The 20,104-nt window shown below is 37.0% G+C and overlaps 1 protein-coding gene and 1 long non-coding RNA gene across 5 annotated transcripts; one reads left to right on the forward strand and one right to left on the reverse strand.

Moving 5' to 3' along the window:
* Positions 1-1,998: 1,998 nt before the first annotated feature.
* Positions 1,999-14,911, reverse strand: kcnj9 (potassium inwardly rectifying channel subfamily J member 9). Of its 3 annotated transcripts, none has more exons than XM_043220207.1 (8): positions 14,474-14,911; positions 10,623-11,026; positions 10,191-10,404; positions 8,849-9,050; positions 6,331-6,523; positions 5,986-6,183; positions 5,772-5,902; positions 1,999-4,552 (listed from the first exon to the last, which is right to left on the reverse strand). In XM_043220207.1, the coding sequence occupies exons 2-8, from the start codon at positions 10,915-10,917 to the stop codon at positions 4,277-4,279; spliced, it is 1,509 nt and encodes a 502-aa protein (XP_043076142.1). In that variant the 5' UTR covers positions 10,918-11,026; positions 14,474-14,911; the 3' UTR covers positions 1,999-4,276. The 3 variants fall into 3 exon arrangements, with proteins under 3 accessions (XP_043076142.1, XP_043076134.1, XP_043076148.1); XM_043220199.1 differs by having other exon boundaries at positions 14,470-14,911; XM_043220213.1 differs by lacking the exons at positions 10,623-11,026; positions 14,474-14,911 and adding an exon at positions 10,480-10,604.
* LOC122325249 lies at positions 14,813-19,863 on the forward strand. Of its 2 annotated transcripts, XR_006247274.1 has the most exons (4): positions 14,813-14,913; positions 17,007-18,049; positions 18,151-18,912; positions 19,035-19,863. It is a non-coding gene; the product is annotated as an uncharacterized LOC122325249 (long non-coding RNA). The 2 variants fall into 2 exon arrangements; XR_006247272.1 differs by lacking the exon at positions 14,813-14,913 and having other exon boundaries at positions 15,060-18,049.
* Positions 19,864-20,104: the final 241 nt, after the last annotated feature.

Here is a 20,104-nt window from a genome sequence, read left to right on the forward strand (position 1 = left end):
GCGAAGGGAAACGTAATGCGAGATATAAAACAGTGTCTTTTGTTTACCGCGTCGCGATTTTCTTTGCCCTGAACCGATTATGAAGAGAAACCCGTGCCATTTTCGCATCTTCCAATGCCGAGGCAAATGCGTTCTTACCGATAGCTAAAAAGTGCGATCAGATTGCTCAAGATATTTCGTAAACAAGGTCAAAGGGCGTGTAAAAGTTTGTGAACGGTAGGCGTTTTAATTCTGCTGATGTTTCTGTGGAGTGCTGCGGGGCGCAGATTCAGCGCAGGCCTGGCTGTGAGCCGTTCAAAGACAACCCCACCGAGCTTTGGGGCTTATACAGATCTGTAGGTCTGTTACTATGTAGAATAGTGAAATGATGAATCTGTGCACTCAGCCTCGCGCCAGCCGCCGCCCTCTAGTGGAGCTTCCGGGCCTTGCAGGGCGACTAAACTGCAGAGCTGGTCGGATACAGCACATGGAGGCTCCGCGCAATAACCTTGCGTCTTAAAGGAACCACGCAAACGTCTATTTTTAAATGATCAGCGCGCTGTATACACCACGGATAGGGCGAAACAGAAAGGGGGGCGGAAGGAAGATGACAGATAGAGTCAGAAGGTCAGAGGATAGATACTTTTAACATTTTCCCACAATCTCACTGGGTTAAGAAGAGGACACGTTCGTGCACGTGGAGATAATCTAGAAATTCGAATAGAATTAGAACTAAACGGATTATAACCGAACCCACGTTTTATAATGCTAAACATGTATCTAATTAGCTCAACAGTTCACGTAATTAAATAGTATAAATAAGTGAGTCGGGGTGGGACTAGTTAGCGTTTCTGACGCGCAGTTCCGGTGGGTGCCGCCAGCGGCGCCAAATTACAAACGGGTGACAAATAATTTAAATCACCACACTTTAGGTTGAATACAGTTTTATTAAGACTTGTGATACAGAAATAGTAAAGCTTAGAAACACATATTTTAAAAATGTCAACAGCAGCAAAAGCGAGTGGAGAAACCTGCGCGAGAGCAGAGTTTGTGCTTATCGTGTGTGCTAAAGACATTCAAGTGAGCTACGGGTCACATACAGGACAGCACAAGAAAACACACAGTTTCTCTCAGCTCGATTCTAACTCGTTTTTTTTTTTTTTTTTTTTAAAGGTGCAGTCAGTTATTTGTGCCTTATTTAAATGAGTTGTCATTTTTGGAAATCTAAATGATAGAATAAATAAATATCTGTTGGACTAATAAAGAAATCGCCGTTGACATTTGACCATCAAGGACGCATTACGTGATCAAAAAAGATTTTATAAGTAAATGCTCATAATTCGTGAATACTGAAAAAGTTTCACCTTTTTAAAAAAATAAATAAATAATTTAAAAATAAGTAGCACTTTCCAGCACTGATAATAATAATAATAATAATAATAATAATAATAATAACATGTTTATTGAGAAGCAAATCAGCATATAAAAATGTGACACCGATCGTAATGATGCTGAAAATTCAGCTTTGCATCACTATATTTTTTAAATATATTAAAATAGAAAACAGTTGTTTTAAATTGCCATACTATTTCGTGTTATTATAGATTTTTTGATCAAATAATTGTTGCCTTGATGAGCATAAGAGACCTCTTTAAAACAACACAAATCTGAACTTAATCATTTAATCATAGATGTTGGCAAACATTTCTACACTAGCACTAGAAACTAAAATAAGGAAAATAAATATTTTCGTGTGGACCTTGAAATCATTCCTACTCTTCTGAACATTTACTCCTCTGAAGTGAGCATACTAAAATTTTTATAATAATGCATTTAAAGTATTCAGTGATGTTAAAGGTCCAGAATGACTGTTACTCTGCACAAACACACATCAGTGTATCGCTCATGACAGTGCTGTTGAAGGTTTTTAGCATAATTTTATCTAGGATCAGTGTAGTTTCTTCAACATATGATGAATAATATTAAAGTGGGATTAATCGTCCGTGCAAACTGAGACCGTAATTTTCACGTGTTTATTTTGAACACATTCATCCATTCTTTCTTTGCTACAGAAAACGCAGAAAATCGAACCTGATCCAAACAGTCTTTTATGACAGACGAGAGTTAATTCTCAGACAACTGTCCCAAAAGAAACTGTAACAAGAAATACTTCTGAATTACATCAACAATTCATTAAAGAGACCATCAGAAAAAAAAATATAAAACTCAGCCTTGGACATAAAACTCTATGTTCTCTATATTTCAAAATCCATTTATTATTAAAAGTCTTTCGAAAAATGACCGCAACTGTTCCCTTTAACTCAAACATTTCTTTGAGTGTAAAAAAATATAATAAAACCCTGTTTCGGTTGCTGTTTCGTTCATATCCCTTTTTAGTTTTGATTGTATGTATTTGTTGTATGCATATAGAAAATATGGAGAATTTATTTTTTGTCAAGCTTGTATACAGCTCGTTTTCGAATAAAGCACACGGCAAATAAAAAACCAAACATCTTGAATAACTTAACCAGAAAGATCACCCACAAACCAGTCCAGACCAGCATGGGAAAAGACCTTTGCCAGCTGGTTTAAGACACGCACCCCTGGTTGCACGACATTAGAAATATGTCAAAAAGAGCCTGTTGAAGTGTTGGAAGTATTCACTGATTATTATTAATAACTTCTCTCATTTAGTCCGCAGCAGCAACGGAGCAATTAGTTATTTGTTGCTACGAACGCATTCGAACTCGATAAATAAGAGACGAGAAGGACAGCAGCGTGTTTGCATTGGGTCGAATACGGCTGATCAATCACAGGGTGATGTTAATTTCTACATTGATTTCATTAGGAAGTCGAAAAGTTGCAGTGGCCTAATGGCATTCGATATCTCTCGCGTTTGAATCCATTTAAGCCATTTATCATCTAGATCCACTCACACAATGACATGACTCTCCCGGGCTGTTCGGCAGTCGAGAGCGCGTGCTAAATTTACCACCGGCTGACTCTTAAGAAGCTAACGCTAAACTCCGCTGTGATGTTGCAAATTGGAATGTAACGTCGCCATAGTAACACGTTCACTTTATTTTCAGGTGCACGTGAAACCAGCCAACGTGACTGTGAACGACTTGCACCGGCTTGTTCTAAAAGATCGTTTTTAAAAATAGTACCGCTCTGGCTGAACACTTAAGAAAGAAAGGCAGTGAAACGTTAAAGACGGTTAGGTTGGAACCGATGCGAATCAGACACGTTAGCTTGGTTAGCTTCGCCTATGTTTTGGTCGCGTTTAAAGCGCCCCTGTTAGGGGTTTTGGAAAATGAGCTTTCATGCAGCGTGTGGTGAAGTTTTCAATCTGAAAGCGACCGTATAAAGTCTCTCGAAAGAAAGAGTCGACTCCGAATCACTGAAACGAGTCCCGAGCCGTTTCATGGTGATGTCAGAATGAAACATTTGAATATTGCCCTCTCTCTTTTTGGTCTTTTCGCGTCGGTCTGAATGAAAATGCTAATTCGTTCGTTGCCACTAGGTAGGTGCCGCTTTGAAGCGTTAAAAGGCTGCTTTAAATGAAATCGACCAATCACTGGAGGGGTTTGGAGAAATGAATCGTTTGGGAGTCACTGGACAAATGAGGTAAAAAATAGATTCACATTATTTAATTGTGTTTGACCTTGCATGCATGTGAACCTGTTCTTTGGGACTCCCAAAACTAAAATGTGAATCTTTCATAACCCATAACAGGGGCACTTTAAAGGGAAAGTTCACCCAAAAATGTATTTACGCACACCTGCATGGGTTTCTTTCTTCTATTCAACACAAAACATGATATTTCGAAGAACGATATATTCATGAATATGAATTCTGTTCAACAGAAGGCTTGGAAGAAGATGAAGGTGAGTAAATTATGACAGAATTTTCTTTTTTTGGTAAACTATCCCTTTAAGGCAACACCGCACGAGTCCTTCGCAGGTTTTATTTCGGTAGTTAGGATGATGTCTAAGTCGACGGCAGACAATGAGGCATCTTACTAGGCTTTGAAATAGAGCTACTGTGTGAATTCAAAGGCAGTGTTGTCATGAAACATCAAAAGTTAAGATTGATTCTGACTGAAAATACAGGAAGGAGACACTAGGATTTCCCCCTTGGGGAAAGTATTCTATGCTAGGCATTAGCGACTATACATTTAAAAATCTAACTCGAAGAAGAAGGCTTGGATCGCTGAAAAATCCAGACTAAAGTTAAATTTACATCAACTGTGGGCTCCTTCGAATATTTCCGTACCTTTTTACATTCTTGCATCCTTTTAAGCCTCAGACTCTGATTGGTCAGTGGTCACACTGCCGTTCTGCTCTCCCACAACCGATTGGTCCTGGGTATTTGTGACTCCACCCACAGTAAATGTTGGCCCGTCTCCCTCCCTGACCGATTCTGAATCAGTGGACTTCCCCGTTTGCTCAGTCAGATTAGGCCCCTCCCATTTCTCTTCATCAAGCCTACTGGAAATCGACCAATAGAGATGAGCGTCCAAACGGGCAGCAGCCAATGCAAGTTCTCTCGCAGAACAGGAGGGCGTGTCCACCTTTAAAAGATCGTAAACAACTTTAGGTAGTGTATTTAAAGCATTTATCTAAATCTTTATTCTGTGAATAATTGTTCAACACATAAATCCTGACTGCGTCTGTCCATTTATATTTTAAAATGTTTTCAAAAATAAATAAATACAGTCTAAATATTAATTTAAAGTTAAAAATATATAATAGAAATATTGAATAATTATCAGAAAAGTATTGCTATATAAAATATAACAAAAGTACTTCTTTAAATAAATTTTAATTTATTAATTCAAATTAAATATCCAGTCATCTAAAAATAATAATATTAACTCTCAATTTAATTTTTTTTTATATACATATTTGTGTATTTATTCATTAGTTTGTTCGTTCATTCACTCACCCACTTAATTTTATTTTGCAACTTTATACAAAAATGATCTATCCTTTGGTCAAAGGATAGAAAGTGATTGCGTAAGTAGTTTGATTTCTTCCGGGGATGTGCATTTATGACTCATCCAAAACTACAGCAACTAATGCAGGATTTTTGATTGGATATGTACACAAAATCCCATAAGTAAGGAGAGAAATCTCTGATTTTGTTCTATAATAAAGTTCTGGACAGTCTTGCACAGACAAACGCTTATTACAGCGCCTTAGAACTAGCTAATACAGTGGTTGCCACATAAATTATTTAACTCAAAATATTTAAATGTAAAAATTGAATTGAATACAATTAAATGTTGTCTAAATATAACAATATTATTTTTTTCCACCTCACTTTATTTTTCTTTTCTCCCATTCAGCACCATGCAATTACAGATACGGTATTGTTTTCTTTTTTAATATAACAGAAAATAGCTTATTGTAGTTTCATGCAAAAATACTGTTCGGCCAAAGCACAGAGAATAAGAAGACTGATTTTTTTCTGGTGATGTACAATCATGACTCATCCAGCAACACCCAAAGCAACTTGAATCAGAATTTTTGATCGATTGCACGCGTAAAAAACCAAACTAAAGCTAGATATCTCTGGATCTGCTTTATAATAAAGCGCTGGTCATCCTAATACACGCCGATAATTATTACAGAGACTAATACGATGATGTGAACATGAAAGTTTTATACAATCTAAAAAACCACTAAAGAACCTTTTGGAAATTCCATAGAAAGTGTAAACAAAAATACTTGATCGCAGAACCTCAAACAGTCCAATTAGAAATACCTATTGTACGCCACATACTGTACCTCAAACGTGTGATGAAAAGCCCCGTAATCCACATCAAAGAATCCCTCGGCCAGAGACATCATGGGACTGAACCTATGACCCCACAGCACCTCTTCTGCCAGGTAAGAGCTCCGCGCCTGACAGGTCATTCCTGTACATCACAATATATCCAACCAACACAAGCTAATACAACGTATTCACACGCACTGTACGCCTGAGCACTGGTGCACGTACCTGTAGCTTCCACCATGCCCTCCAAGATCACCACGATCTCAAAGTCCTCTTTCTCCAGCTGAGCTTGGGACATGTCCCAGAACGGAGAGCGGACATCGATCTCGTGAGAGATCACCAACGGAGACACCAGGAAGAGACGATCGTCCCCCGTCTCGAAGCCCACACTGATGTCCGTCTGATCCAGGGGAATAAACTCACCTAAAGAGAAAGACAAAAAAAAGCCAATGGATGCGAACGCGCGTTCACAGCATGTCATTGTATGGTGTGACCAGCAGCCGGCGCCACTTCATCAGTGACTGGCTGCGAGCGAGGTTGAGTCTGTGAGGCTGGTGAAAGCCGCTTTACCCTCTTGTGTCTGTTTGGATTTGATAAGTTTGGCTCTCATGTTAGCGCCCACAATGTGGGAGGATCTCAAGTCTCCGACGCGGAACATCAAACAGAGCTTATCGTCCCGCAATGAGATGACAGCATTACGAGAGAACACCAATGTCTCGGCGCGCTTATTCGGCTGGGAGATCTTCACAAACATGCAGCCAACCTAGTGAGAGAAGGAGAGAAAGAAACGATGTGAAGAGTGCTGTGCAGAGGTGTTGTTCATACACACACATATATATATATATATATATATATATATATATATATATATATATATATATATATATATATATATATATATATATATATATATATATATATATATATATATATATATATATATATATATATATATATATATATATATATATATGTATATACAATTTTTTCCAAATAAAACGTTATAAAAATTATACTTCAAATTAGCAATTTTTATTGTAATTGTAGTTGGTTTTATTTATGCGCTCTTGTAATTTTTACATTTGTGTTTTTGCAAAGAAACGGTAATTACAGAGTAAAACATTTAAGAAAGACAATTAGTATTTTCACGTAAAACAGATTTTGTTTTATTTACAACTCAGAAAAATAATTTATAAATAAAAAAATAATTTATAAAAAAAAATTTAAATAATAATTAAATAAGCTTTTTATAAACAATGTTTATATCAGTTTTATTTCAATTTATAGTTTAGTTTATAGCTCGTATATAATTAAAACTATCAAAAAATGTTAATTGAAATAAAGCTTCTTTATGTGAAATTAGCAGTTAAATAATAAAGTCATTTATTTTGTTTCTTACAATACTGTAAAATCTTGATGGAGGCATCATTTTCAGCAAATGACTGTTAGTTTATTGACCACTATCTAGTAAATTTTGTTATTTTTAATCTCTACTGAAATCAAAGTTGTTACCAGAATACCATTCAAGTCTATAGGATGGCATTTGAATTCAAAAGCGCTTACATATCAAGAAAAAGCATTAACTATAATTTTGAACAGACCACTTACACAATAGATAACAAAGTAAGAAGTTACTAAATGTATAAGACTTTTTTATTTGCTGAAAAACAGCCGCACACACCGCGAGAACAATATGATATGTAAATGTTTATAAAGTTTAATACTAAATAAAGATGAATACGTAATTCCAAACCCCAAATGTGAGCAATAACAGTGATGTTTGCTTTCACAAATATCACTAATTAAAAAGAAAGTGAGCCATATGAGAAAACAGGTTTAATCTGTTGATCTGGGTTTAGAAAAGCAGATACTAGAGGACGTGGCATTTACAGAGAGAGTGTGTGTGTGTGTGAAATGAAGCCCCTGGGGGCAACATTTAAACCAGGACATAGAGATATAAATGAACTCATCATAACCACAAAAATACATCAAAATAGGCCAGAAAAGAGATTGCAAAGGGGGTCGAGTTTGGCAAAAGCGACAGAATTAGAGAAGGAGAAAAGGAAAGACAGACACAGAAACAGAGGGAAAGGGTACACACATCTGTGCTCCAAAACGCATGACTCATTTGCTCTTGGTTATGGATGATATAACTCAGTAGAGCACAGATCAACAAACCAAAGCCACGTGCAATGAAAAATACCCTGCTTTTCCAGACCACATCATGCAGCACTTTCTACAAAAACACTGTAAACAGTACTTCAAAGGTACCCCAAGATAATTACTTGCTTTTTTTAAAAAAAAAGAGGTGCTCTACTTTCAAAAAAAAATCATCTACCTCAGGAGGTGAACTAAATATTATATGCGTTTTATTTTTCTATTTATTTAGCAATATTTTTACCAAAGTCTGAGACATGCACCCATCTGCGTGATTTTGTTATTACTTAATAAAAAGAATTAAGTAATAAAAAAAATCTAAATAGCAGTGAAAAAATAGGACAATTCAGAAAAATCTGTTCAGAAAACATTATTATGTATAAAGAGTACACACACAGGGACTTTTACTAAATATATATTAACGCCTAAAAATAATAAAATATTATTAATAATATTTAAAAACAGTATTGTTTGAAGGACATGAAGGTTTGACCAAATATATATTAATACCATTAAAAATTATTATTATTATTTACCATTATAAATAATATATATAATAAATAATTGTACCATTATAAAATTATTATTTTATTAATTAACATTATTGTTGATAAAAAATGTACAAATAATACAGTTGCAAAATTAAGTTAAGAATTACAGTATGCTTTCTACAAAAAATGGGGCAAGTAGTACCTAAAATATTATAATAATAATATTATTTAATAATATTACTTTTTGGTTTTCTTAGAATGGCTGGTCTTGATGAATGAAGTCAGCATTAAAAATTTTTTAATAAAAAAAAAAATAGAAAATATAATTTGATTTCCTGGCAAAAATGCAAGATTTGTGACTCTTTTAGCTTATTTTAAAAGTGGTTGGATGCCAAAGTGTGCCATATTTTTTATGGAAAGTGGCTTGTGTTTGATCTTACCATGAATGCATTGACCATAGAGCCCAGTATAGCCTGTAGCAAGAGTAGCATGGTGCCCACTGGACACTGGTCAGTGATGACGCGGTGACCGTAGCCGATAGTCGTCTCCGTTTCAATTGAGAAAAGAAACGCGGAGATGAATCCGTTAACATTATTCACACACGGAGTCCACGCTTCGTCCTCTAAATGATCCAGATCGCCCCTGCCGTAAGAAAGAGGAAGAGTGAGAGATCACTCAGAGATGTTTCATTTGTAAAAACGTGTCCTTGTCTTTTTTTAAATCGCACAGTCTCCTTTAGTAAATTGGCTCTTGCATCTTGCAGCGCAGAGCTTGTTCTCAAGTGTCCACCCACACAGATTAATTGTGTTCATATCTAGCATGGACAAATTCACTGCAGCTATGAGCCGAAAAACTTGATTGAGAAGTATTCCTCGGGGAAGAAGTGATTTATTAATACATTATTATTAATATATATATATATATATATATATACACACATATATATATATATATATATATATATATATATATATATATATATATATATATATATATATATATAATATATATATACATTATGTATACATTATATACATTTAATTAAACAGGAAGTTTTGAAGGCGCACATATATATGTGTGTGTGACTCAGGACCACAAAACCATTCATAAGGGTCAATTATTTACACACCATCTGAAAGCAGGATATATAAGCTTTCCCTACATGTATTGTTTATTAGGATACGACTATTTGGAAAAAATGGCATCTAAAAACAAATATCGCCTTTAAAGTTGTACAAATGAATTTTTTAGCAATGCATAATAATACTTAAAACTTAAGTTTGGATATAATTACGGTAGTATACGTCCAAAATATCATAATGATCTTTACTTTCCCACTATACTTGATTTTTGGCATAAAAGAAAAATAGATCATGTTTACCTGGTAACACTCTATTTTACGGTTACACCTATTAGTTGCTAATTAGCATGCATAAAACTAGAATACCAGTGGCAATTTATTAGTGCAATTTATTAGTACATTTAATAACTATTAATAAGCAGCGAATCAAGAATGTATTGCGTGAAAAGACGTAGTTAATAGTTAACAAATGTCACCTATTCTAAAGTGCTACCCAAACTTACATACAATACATATTATTATTATTATTATATACTATTATCAATACATTCGGCATTCTTTATTTACTGGGGGGAGATTTTTTAATTTATATCAAAAAATAGTGTAATGTTTAATTCGTGTAGCACCTTTCCCAAGGTCAAGGAGAAAAGGTTAAAAGGTTAAATGAGATAAAACCGTACGTTTGAGTGCGTTCTTCATACCTGCAGTATGCAATGAGGTACCATATTGCTCCAAAGAAGAGCCAGGTGACTGCATACGCCATGACAAAGACCAGAAGAGAGCAGCGCCAGTTCAGATCCACCAGAGTGGTGAAGATATCCGTCAGGTAGCGGTACGTCTCGCGCATGTTACCGTGCTGCACATTACAGCGGCCGTTCTTCTCCACGTAGCGCTGCCTCTTACGCCTGCTGCGCGCTGGGGAGAAACAAAAATTAGAGCAAGCAAAAAAGAAGACAAAAAGTAGGCAAACGCCGTCACCGAGCAGCTTACCACAATCCATACCGTAAAAACCGACAAGAAGTCAAACTGGGTGGGTCACATCCAAAAACTAAGAAATTAGTTACAGGTAAGAAGAGCACAATCTTTGACAGCCGCCGACTCCTACATCATCATCTGAAGTGATTGATTCTTACCCCATCCGAACTTGCCCCTCTCTTGCCCCGCCCCCTGAAGCTTCTTCCTGTGCTGATTGGCTTGCGCCTCCCTCGCAGCCATCTTGTCCTGGAAGGACATGTTGTTATTCGACGGTGGCTGTGTGGGCGGGGCTGTCTCCGTGGTGACCACGTGTCCCAGCTCCTCAAATGTGTTTTGTACGTCGGTGGGCGGAGCCTCCTTTGGGGCCTCTTCCACAGGCTCCTCCCCTTTCTCTGGAACTGGGAGGGACAGGGATTCGGGGCACGAAGAGAAGCCGGTGTTGTCCAGTGCCATCGTGTGTGTGTGTGTGTGTAAGCAATAAGTGAATATATGTGTGTGGTAACAGTGTTTCTCAGTGCCTTATTCTCAGTCGCAGAGTTTCATTTGGGCCTTTGTTTGATTTCTGCAAAAAAGACAGCGAGAGAGACACCGATAAAGACCTAATTAACAAGTTTTACCAATGGGCTGAAAATTTTATAACATTCTCCGATGGCATTCTCAGAATATCAAAGTAATTTGCAAGCGCCAAAAATGGAAACGGCTTTATTTCACTGCTAAGCGTTCATTTTAACCCAGCCTTTCATTCTCTGCCCCCGTAATGCATTAAGCATCCAATTAACTGCCTGAAATTAACTTAAGTAGATTACATTGATGACTTCATGCAATTCAACCTTTAAAAAAAAAACATTTTCCATATCAAACACGCAGCTGATGAAGGTCGTTTCAATACACAGCCAAACATCCGATCTGTTATCAGAAGGGCTCTTAGAAAAACACACAGCAGACTGATATACACGGATGTCTAAATTGACTTGAATTAACCTCCGGGTTCAACAGCTAAGCGCATTTTTTGAAGAAAGTGAAAAGGCAACTAGAGGATTTAGGCTCGCTTTAATCCGCAGCTCTGATGCCCACACACATACAAATGCACCCAGAAACGGGCAACCGTCCACGTGAAACTAAACATACGAGTCTGAGTTTCCCAAAAGCGTAATAAGCTTAAGCAGATCGTATAGAAACCGTTGGCACTAACTGTCTCTGCAATACACTTCCAATGCTTTTGAGAAACACAGATGCATACAATTAAAGGACTGTTTGAAGGAATAGAAATCCAAGCCGAAGATGCTGCTGATTGCCACAGACGAATCATTTTGATTTGTGTCATTGCGTTTACGGTAAAGTACTTACAATGGAGCTCTGTGGGACAAGACAGTCTATAAACGTGCTGTCTGTGAAAGCCTATATTCATTTGCTTCATAGAAATGCATGCTACGTGAGCTATAAAGCTGTGCAGTGGGATTGCTTATCAAGGCTGATTCTGGTAGGTGGACTCTTTTTTAAATAGTCTATCTCTGCCATATTTTCAATGCAGAACTTCCTGCCTCGAGAAGTCATGACAGGAGAAAAGTAATGATGAAAAACCAATGGTAGAATGAGTTCCCATGTTAACAAGCGTTATATAGTACATTAATGGGGCTACAGTTTCAAAACGGCAAACTACTAGGGTAACTAAAACTGAAACAAAAAGCCAGAAATTTATAAAAACTTTAACTAAAATTATATTTTAAAAACTAATTAAAAACATAATAGTATCAGGGATACTAAAGTGAGTGCCCATAGACGTTCATTATAAGCTGGGTTATTATAGTACTATAATACCATAAACCATAAAAACGAACATTGTTACATTAAATAAAACAGGCATTAAGCAAAATAATATGCAAACAATAAATAGTTTCCAAGTGAATATTTCATTTAGTTTAACTTGATGTAATAAAATAAATTAATCTGAAATAATTATGAATAATAAAAGGAAATACTGAATTTAAAAAATATACATACAGCCATGTATAAAATAATAAACACATGAAAAAAAAACAAAGCATATCTTGGTGAGTATAAGCATCCTTGCAACTGCCTTAAACAGGGCCATCGGTGCCGGCTCATGTTCAGGAAACCTGTCTGAAAACAGTTATTTTCACAATGCCCCAGAAATCACGCGATCAGCTTTATCCTACAAGCCGTAAGGTACTATAAACAACACAATGCGCGCAATTAAAAACCTCTTAGAAAGATAAACAAAGCCAGTCGCAGCTGTCATCGTAGCACCCTGCACTAAAAAAAAACGCCTTCGTGCTTTCATTGCACGTATAATCCGATATCCCGCATCTAGAGTCGCATATCACATCACCATTGATTCATCTATAACAGCATATTTCGCTGCTGCATCATCTCTACAGTACGGTAACATCTGTCTGATCCTGTCTGCTGTGTTTACACAGGGTGTTAGGGTGCGAAGTCCGGCGAGACGCTATATATAGCTCTCATAGTCTGGCGGTAGTAATCACGCCCACTCCCAAGATTGATCATGATCTGCCTTCTTGGTCTGGGCCACATTTAGACTCATGAATCTTTCATGGATTGAGTGGATCTGTGCGAAGACGCACTCGTGCGAAATACTGGAGTAACGTTACAGAGCCTGGAATACAGGATCGTCAATAGAGACTGGATATCTCGGACTGCCATATTTGAGGATCTGCGGGCTCAGCTAGGGCACACACACACGCGTGCGCGCGCACGCACAAAGAAATCAATCCTACTTGAATTATATTGAACGGAGCAGGTTGCACAGATGAAAAATGACCTGCATTATGGACCAACCTGCCGGGTGCGCGGATATAACGCACAATAAACAGTAAAACAGCAGGCTGTTGTTCGATATACAATGCTAGGCCTGCATAACTAATACTGCACAGTTCGTGAAAGTAGAACGTGAAAGTGAAATATATAAAAAGTGCGCGCTTATCCGTGTATTTGTGTTCGTCTCTGTTTTTCGGTCTGTTTGTGTGGGTGGTTTGTTCACAGTACTGATGGAAAGCGGGATTGTCATGTTTTCTAATTTTGGTCTTTTGGGAGAAACGAGTGTCAGATGTGACACAAAGCTGCAATTACACACATACATGTTCTATCTCTCACACACACACACACTCACAACCAGTGGCCTATGTTTGTCAGGACCACTGCCTGCTGTTTACATGAATATCACAGGTTTACTGGAACATAAACTAGTGCAAAAACACAAGGCTTTTAAAACGGAATATTTTAAAGACCATCAGACAATACTACTTGCGTTTCATATCAATTAGAATACCGCTTACATTACACTTTTTTTTTTTTCTTTAAAAACAGGCCATAAAAACACTGCTTCAGGATCGTAATGAAATCATTTCCAGTCTTAATAAACGTAGCACATTACATTACATGCATGCGTGCGAGTATTAGCAAAAACAGATAACTCGGTTTTTAACAATTCTCAAAAGTACTGTTTGTCATTGTGCATTTCAATTCATTTCAGTTAAACTATAAATAAAAAAATAACTATAAATACAGCTGACTAACAAAATTAAAACACGATAATAAAACATGATTTTTTAAATGTAAAAAATATTTTGTGTGTGTATATATATATATATATATATATATATATATATATATATATATATATATATATATATATATATATACACATCATCCCACTCTATTATAATGAATAGTTTTAACATACTTTAACATACAGCCATCTTCATTTAATAAAAACAATTAATTGCAATAATTTTTTCAAAGTTTTCTATTTATGTATTATTGTCGCTTCCCTTTTTGTTAGGCTACATTTAATTTTTCGGTTTCGGTCAGTGTTTAACATACTTGCAAGCCATCATGCAACCACACAAAGGAAAACCCAAAAGCTGAAATAACCACATCATTTTCTGACTACTGATGTTTAACTGACAACATGTCTTGATCAGCAAATAAACATCAGCCAGTGCATCGCACAACTAAGCCTACCTGCCTCCGAGGCGTTCTCCAGCAACGTTAACTTCAGCGTTTTAAACACTTGAGGTCTTCAACAGCCCTGCGGGTTTGTTAGTCCAAATCTCTCATGTTGGGCTCTTCGATGAGACTCATACCGGCGATGATGATGATGATGATGATGCTGATGATGATGTTGGTGATGTTGGTCTACAGCGGGTGGGAGCAGCGACGCAGCATCACTTCAGCATCATTTCACCTCCAGGAAACAAAAGAGCGCCAGCCAATCCGCTCCGAGCGAGAAGGAACTTGTGAAATATTAATCGGAACGCAATCTCGCGCTGCAGAAGACGGCAACGAATCCTCTCTCCACCGCGAAGAGTCTCCTGATTAAAATGGAGGCGATCCGACTGTCGGGGTGGAAGGGAGATCGGAGGGAGAAGCGAAGCGGCGTCGGCGTGATTCACCGGCTCTGCGCAGGTGTTCGTCTGCGTGCTCGCGAGCGCGCGCGCGCGTGTGTGTGTGCGCGCGCGTGTGTGTGTGTGCGTCTGAAAAGAGAGAGAGAGAGAGAGAGAGAGAGGAGGCAGAAAGCGTGGAGGATTGGGCAATTAGAGGTGGGATTGAGAAGGGGGAGTGGGGAGGAGAAGAGGGGGTGGAGATGAGGTCAGTGTCACAAAAATATCTCTCACACATAATAATGAATGTGCTGCGTAAATATATTTCATACATTTAATATATATATTTTTTTATTTTCAGCTGTTGCAACCGCATGCATGAACGCTTGTTTTATTCGGAAATATAGAATAGGAATGTGATGTCGCATAATAGCTATTAGAAAATATAATATAGAGATGCCATGAGGAAAACGATGCAAGGGAAAAAATGCATACCGCCTTCGTAGGAAATCATACTGCGGCTGTCGTTTGAAACCTGAAGCATGATATGTTTTTATTTGTTATTAAATAACAGTGCTGCTTGTTAGGTAAAATGTGCTTTAAGAATGCAATTTGATTAGGTTTAATCTGGCACGTTAAATTCAATTAGCATGCAATTGTGTTTAATGAGGAAATGGCTATTTGTTTGCTAGTGGGAGATCATTGCAGCAGTCTGCTGTATGTTATATATATATATATATATATATATATATATATATATATATAAATTTTGTAGACGCTTTTATCCAAAGCAACATTCAAATGAGGACAATAAAAGCAAACAAAGCCAACAAAAGTGCAATAATATGCAAGTGTAATGCAGTATATGTAGCAAGGTTTTGTTTTATAATAAATAAAAAGAAAACAAGCAGACAGGATTATGGTACAACTGAGAATGCTAGTAAATATATAATGCCCATATAGCAAACAAACACACAGTATAAGGGATATATCATGCCCTCTGCTGGCAAATGTGTTCTACATTCTCAACCGTATTCTGAAAACTGTAAAAGTTAAAAATATGTAAAAAAAAAAAAAAAAAAAAAAGGTAATACATAAGAGTATGTAGTATTTATAGCAATGGTGTGCTGAAGTGGGTTGATGTGTAGCTTTATGGTTAAAACCATGTCTTTGACACATCATCCATTCTAATAAAGGAAGTCAGATTCATATCCAAAAACATAAAAAAAGAAATGTGCAGTTCTACTGAAAATACAACCCCTCTGTCACCACGCTGCCTTTACACAAGCATCTTGAGTAGTTTCAGCATTGCAATTAGTCTCCTGAGAGCTTTCTTTAATTGGGGAGCATCTTATAAATGCAAGTTTGGTTGAGCTAAGTCTTTTAATCTTTTAGCCACACAGTCTGTTTAACAATCAAACCAGTTAACCCAAACATCATCTGTGAGCTTGTCATAGGAAAGGCCAGACGACAGAGTCTCCTCCGTGCATCTCCGCGTCTCCATAACAGTGCAGAATGTAGGACAAGTGAAAATACTTGTTTTTTTTGTAGCCTGCTGATGGCGGTTTTGCTCAGTAACTCTTTGTCCATGTCAGTAGCCGTTAGGGACAGAATGTCTTCTATCTCAACCCTAGAAAAAAAGGTCCCTGTAAAGATCCTCTAAGAATTTCTATATCCAATACAACAAGCTGTGACTTTGCTAAAGAGAAAAATCGTGCACAGAAAAAAATATAATGCAAAATATAATGTTCTTTAAATAAATCACGGTCATGGTGGTCACGGCTTAACCGAATCTTCCAAACCTGACGTAACTTGAGTATAAGCTCCAGCTTCACAGCCTGAACAAGAACAATGACATTAATACTAATCTAGGCAGAATGGCAAGAAAACAGAAACAGATGCTCCTTCAACAGCGATGTGCCAAAACCACACATTTACTCAAACTATTAGTTGTACTGGTACGCTTTGCCCAGCTAAAATTAGCCACTTTATATTTAAAACAGATTGTTTTACTGCTGGTAAAAATCTGTGAAGTCGTTCGGGTGTGTTTGAAAAGGAATAATGCTGCATATTTTGCGGTACGAACTCCATAATGCCTACTGCGTATAACGGCATGCTGAGGGTCTCTGTCACACGAGCGTATGAGTAATGCGCATGTTGCTTTTTTATCTTTTGTAGGTTGATCAAGCAATGACGTATCACCTAAAAATGAAAATGTGTTTCTTAATGGAAACAGATTGGGAGAAACCGAGCATTTCCTGTGGATCCTCTGCAGTGAATGGGTGCCGTCAGAATCAGTCAGAACAGCTGATAAAAACATCACAATAATTCATAACACGTACCACTCTAGTCCGTCAAGTATAAAATGCTGTCGATTTGTAATAAACACATCCAGCAATGCTTTTTTTTAACTGTAGCATCTAGCCAAAATATTTCAGTAAATCGATAATCCATAATAATGCTTCCTCCAGTGAAATTGTGAATCTCCATGTTGTCTTCCCACATCAAAACACATATCAGCAGAATTAAATGACAGTGTAGAAAGCCATATTATGTATAGCAGACTTGTATTTTACCAACAGTTTAAAGTAAAATAAAAATCTATTACAATGTTATTACATTATCATTATGGCATTATAACAAAATTGCAGCTTTTTGAGTCGATGGAATCATTTCTGAAAATCTGTTCTAGTAAACAAACAGATCCACGTCTCGGATTGCTTCAGTGAATTTACATTTTAGTGTACACTGTTTCCTTTAATCTGGGTGTGGCTTGCATACTGAAAAACAACACACCGCGCGCAGCATACATAGTGCACACTAAAAATAGTAGCGTGCATTAGTAACGGCGGTGTGACATTTTGAACATACCCTCAGGAGTTTTAAATCTGTCGAGCTTTTAGATTCCTTCTTTGAGCGTAGTATTATCTGATTTGCAAAGTCACGCGTGTCTTTGTGCTTGGAGTGTTTGACTGCTTGAGTTTCTAATTGGTAGTTCTGAAACATCTTGATTAAATGAGTTGTGTGTTTCTTCATTCTGGTAGTGGATCATTTACGATGATTGAGTTTTGTCTGGGTTTGATTAAGCCGTATCACTGAAAGCTAATGAGTTGCTTTCATGTTCTGCTCCTGTTTGGCCATCTGGATGAGTCTGAGATGAAACAGTCACAGGCTAGGATGGGAATGGACATTTGTAACGAGGAGAAGAACATCTTACAAAGGTTGTGCATTTAACACTGCCATATTACTCTTTTTTTCAGTCTATTTTTGGTGTGGGATCTGCACTAACTCTCTGGTTTGTTGCTCTGCTGTCTTCTTCAAGCCTCGACGAAGGACTGGAGGGACCGGTTCACTCTGGCCATCATCATCAATGAAAACACTCATCTGTCTGGAAAAGCACAATTTTCAAACATTTCACAATTCACTTTTTTATTTATGTGTTTGCATTGATACCTAGCAAACGAAAGCTGTATCACTGGCTTCTGAAGACCTCTGCCGAAACACTTTATGTATACCTAAAATATTAATACATTAATAAATACTCATTTTCACAGTTTAATCTTATGTTTAAAGGAATGATTCTGTTGAAATACAAACTAAATAACAGCTGCTTATAGGCAAGCTTACAGTGATTGCTCCATGAATAGATTTCGATCAACACATTTTTTCTAAAAATTCAGCAGCATGCAGGAATATCCAATTTTGTCTTTCTTGAAAATGCTGGTTATTGTCATTGACTGATGATTTTTGTTATTTTTGGTGATAAATGACAGCCTATAAAAATTGCTAATGCTATATTATTACCAAAAACTGAATTCAATTTGTTTAGGAATTCAAATAGGACAGTATTTCATTTATGATCTGATTGATTGTGTGCCTTATTAATCCGTTTTTTTTAATTGCAGGTTTTGCAGGGTTTTTTCAGAGATCCAAAACATCAATATAAACTGTACAAACTTAACAAAATAAAAAAAAAATGACAAAAAGATTGAACCCAAGATTTGGTCACAATGAGACATGATAAAAAAAACTGCAAGCAATGTTTAAAATGCTGGCCCTTTTTGACCCGGTAACGTAAAATTAGGTAAAGATTTAGTGATGCATTGCATGGTTTAAAATATTTTATGGTTTTAGTGTTTAACGTTTTACACTTAAAATAGCATCCGGACCATTTCAGATGGACATGGTCATTTTTTGCATTTGCAGCAGGTGCTGGACATTGGCGACAGGCTTATCATTCTCAATGAGTACACAGAGGAGAAGAGGACCTCAGGGATTTGGTGGAGGCAGCTGGTTGCCAGAGCAACGGCAGGACTGATATTCAGGACAGGAACCTTTTGGGGCGAATGAAAGTTTCTTCTTTCTTTCTGATGCCACTGTTGAAGAGAAACAAATGTAACGATGATAAATGTTTCACCGTGACAGGCACGATCCAGAACAAATAGCTGAACGTAAATGGCTCACATAAAAGGATTTCTAGTCAAGAATAACCATAGACAATTGGATAGTATAAGCAGTGCGTGTGGGGAAAAAAATGCATTTGCTGGCTTGGAAACGTCACTCTCGAAGACCTACCATTAAAGTTGAACTACATTCGTTACCTCACCATGGCAACGGGGCAGAAAAATAATGTTTCTGAATAAAAATCCTCGCTAGAAAAAAGATTGCATCATCATCACGAATCTTAACTGCTCGATTGCTTGCATTGTCAAAAATGTAAACTATATTATCACAAATAATGCTCTATAAACTCGCAAACAAATCATCAATGACTGTCAAAACCAGGGAAAGGGCTTTTTATGAATGCTGCATCCATATCCTGGGCATTATTCCACATGCATCCATCGATCTCCCCGTTTTATGAGGTACATGCACAAAAACACTTCATCAAGAAGCCAAGCTCCCAGTGTTTTATAGCATCATGCCTATAAATAAAGATCTGTAATGGAATTGGCTTACCATTTTATATTTGGATTGTTTCATTTGTAATCGACTCCATTGGACTGTACTTCCACATCCCTGCCGGTTGCCTTATTGATTCTTTGTAATGTAATACACCTCTGTCACTAAATCATGCAGGAGTACAAGAGGCCGTGTTTCAGATATTACGTGGCCACTTGAAAAGAAGCTCTCAATGAAAATGACTGATTTATATGTATCGTAAGCGTTTATCATTGTCATAATCCGTCGCCGCTCCTCAACCATCACAATTATCACATTAAAAAGTTAAACGCTCTCCGTGGGATTGCAAATAATGCAGTGGGCCTATAAATCGC

This window comes from Puntigrus tetrazona, chromosome 2 (assembly GCF_018831695.1).
Source record: "Puntigrus tetrazona isolate hp1 chromosome 2, ASM1883169v1, whole genome shotgun sequence".
NCBI classification, from domain to species: Eukaryota; Metazoa; Chordata; class Actinopteri; order Cypriniformes; family Cyprinidae; genus Puntigrus; species Puntigrus tetrazona.

Coding starts and splice junctions, on each gene's coding strand:
- kcnj9 (XM_043220207.1), bottom strand. CDS start 10,917: ATGGCACTGGACAACACCGGCTTCTCTTCGTGCCCCGAATCCCTGTCC. Junction 6,524..8,848: donor CTATGGTCAATGCATTCATG/GTAAGATCAAAC, acceptor TTCTCTCACTAG/GTTGGCTGCATGTTTGTGAA. Junction 4,553..5,771: donor CTTTTCATCACACGTTTGAG/GTACAGTATGTG, acceptor GATCTTTTAAAG/GTGGACACGCCCTCCTGTTC.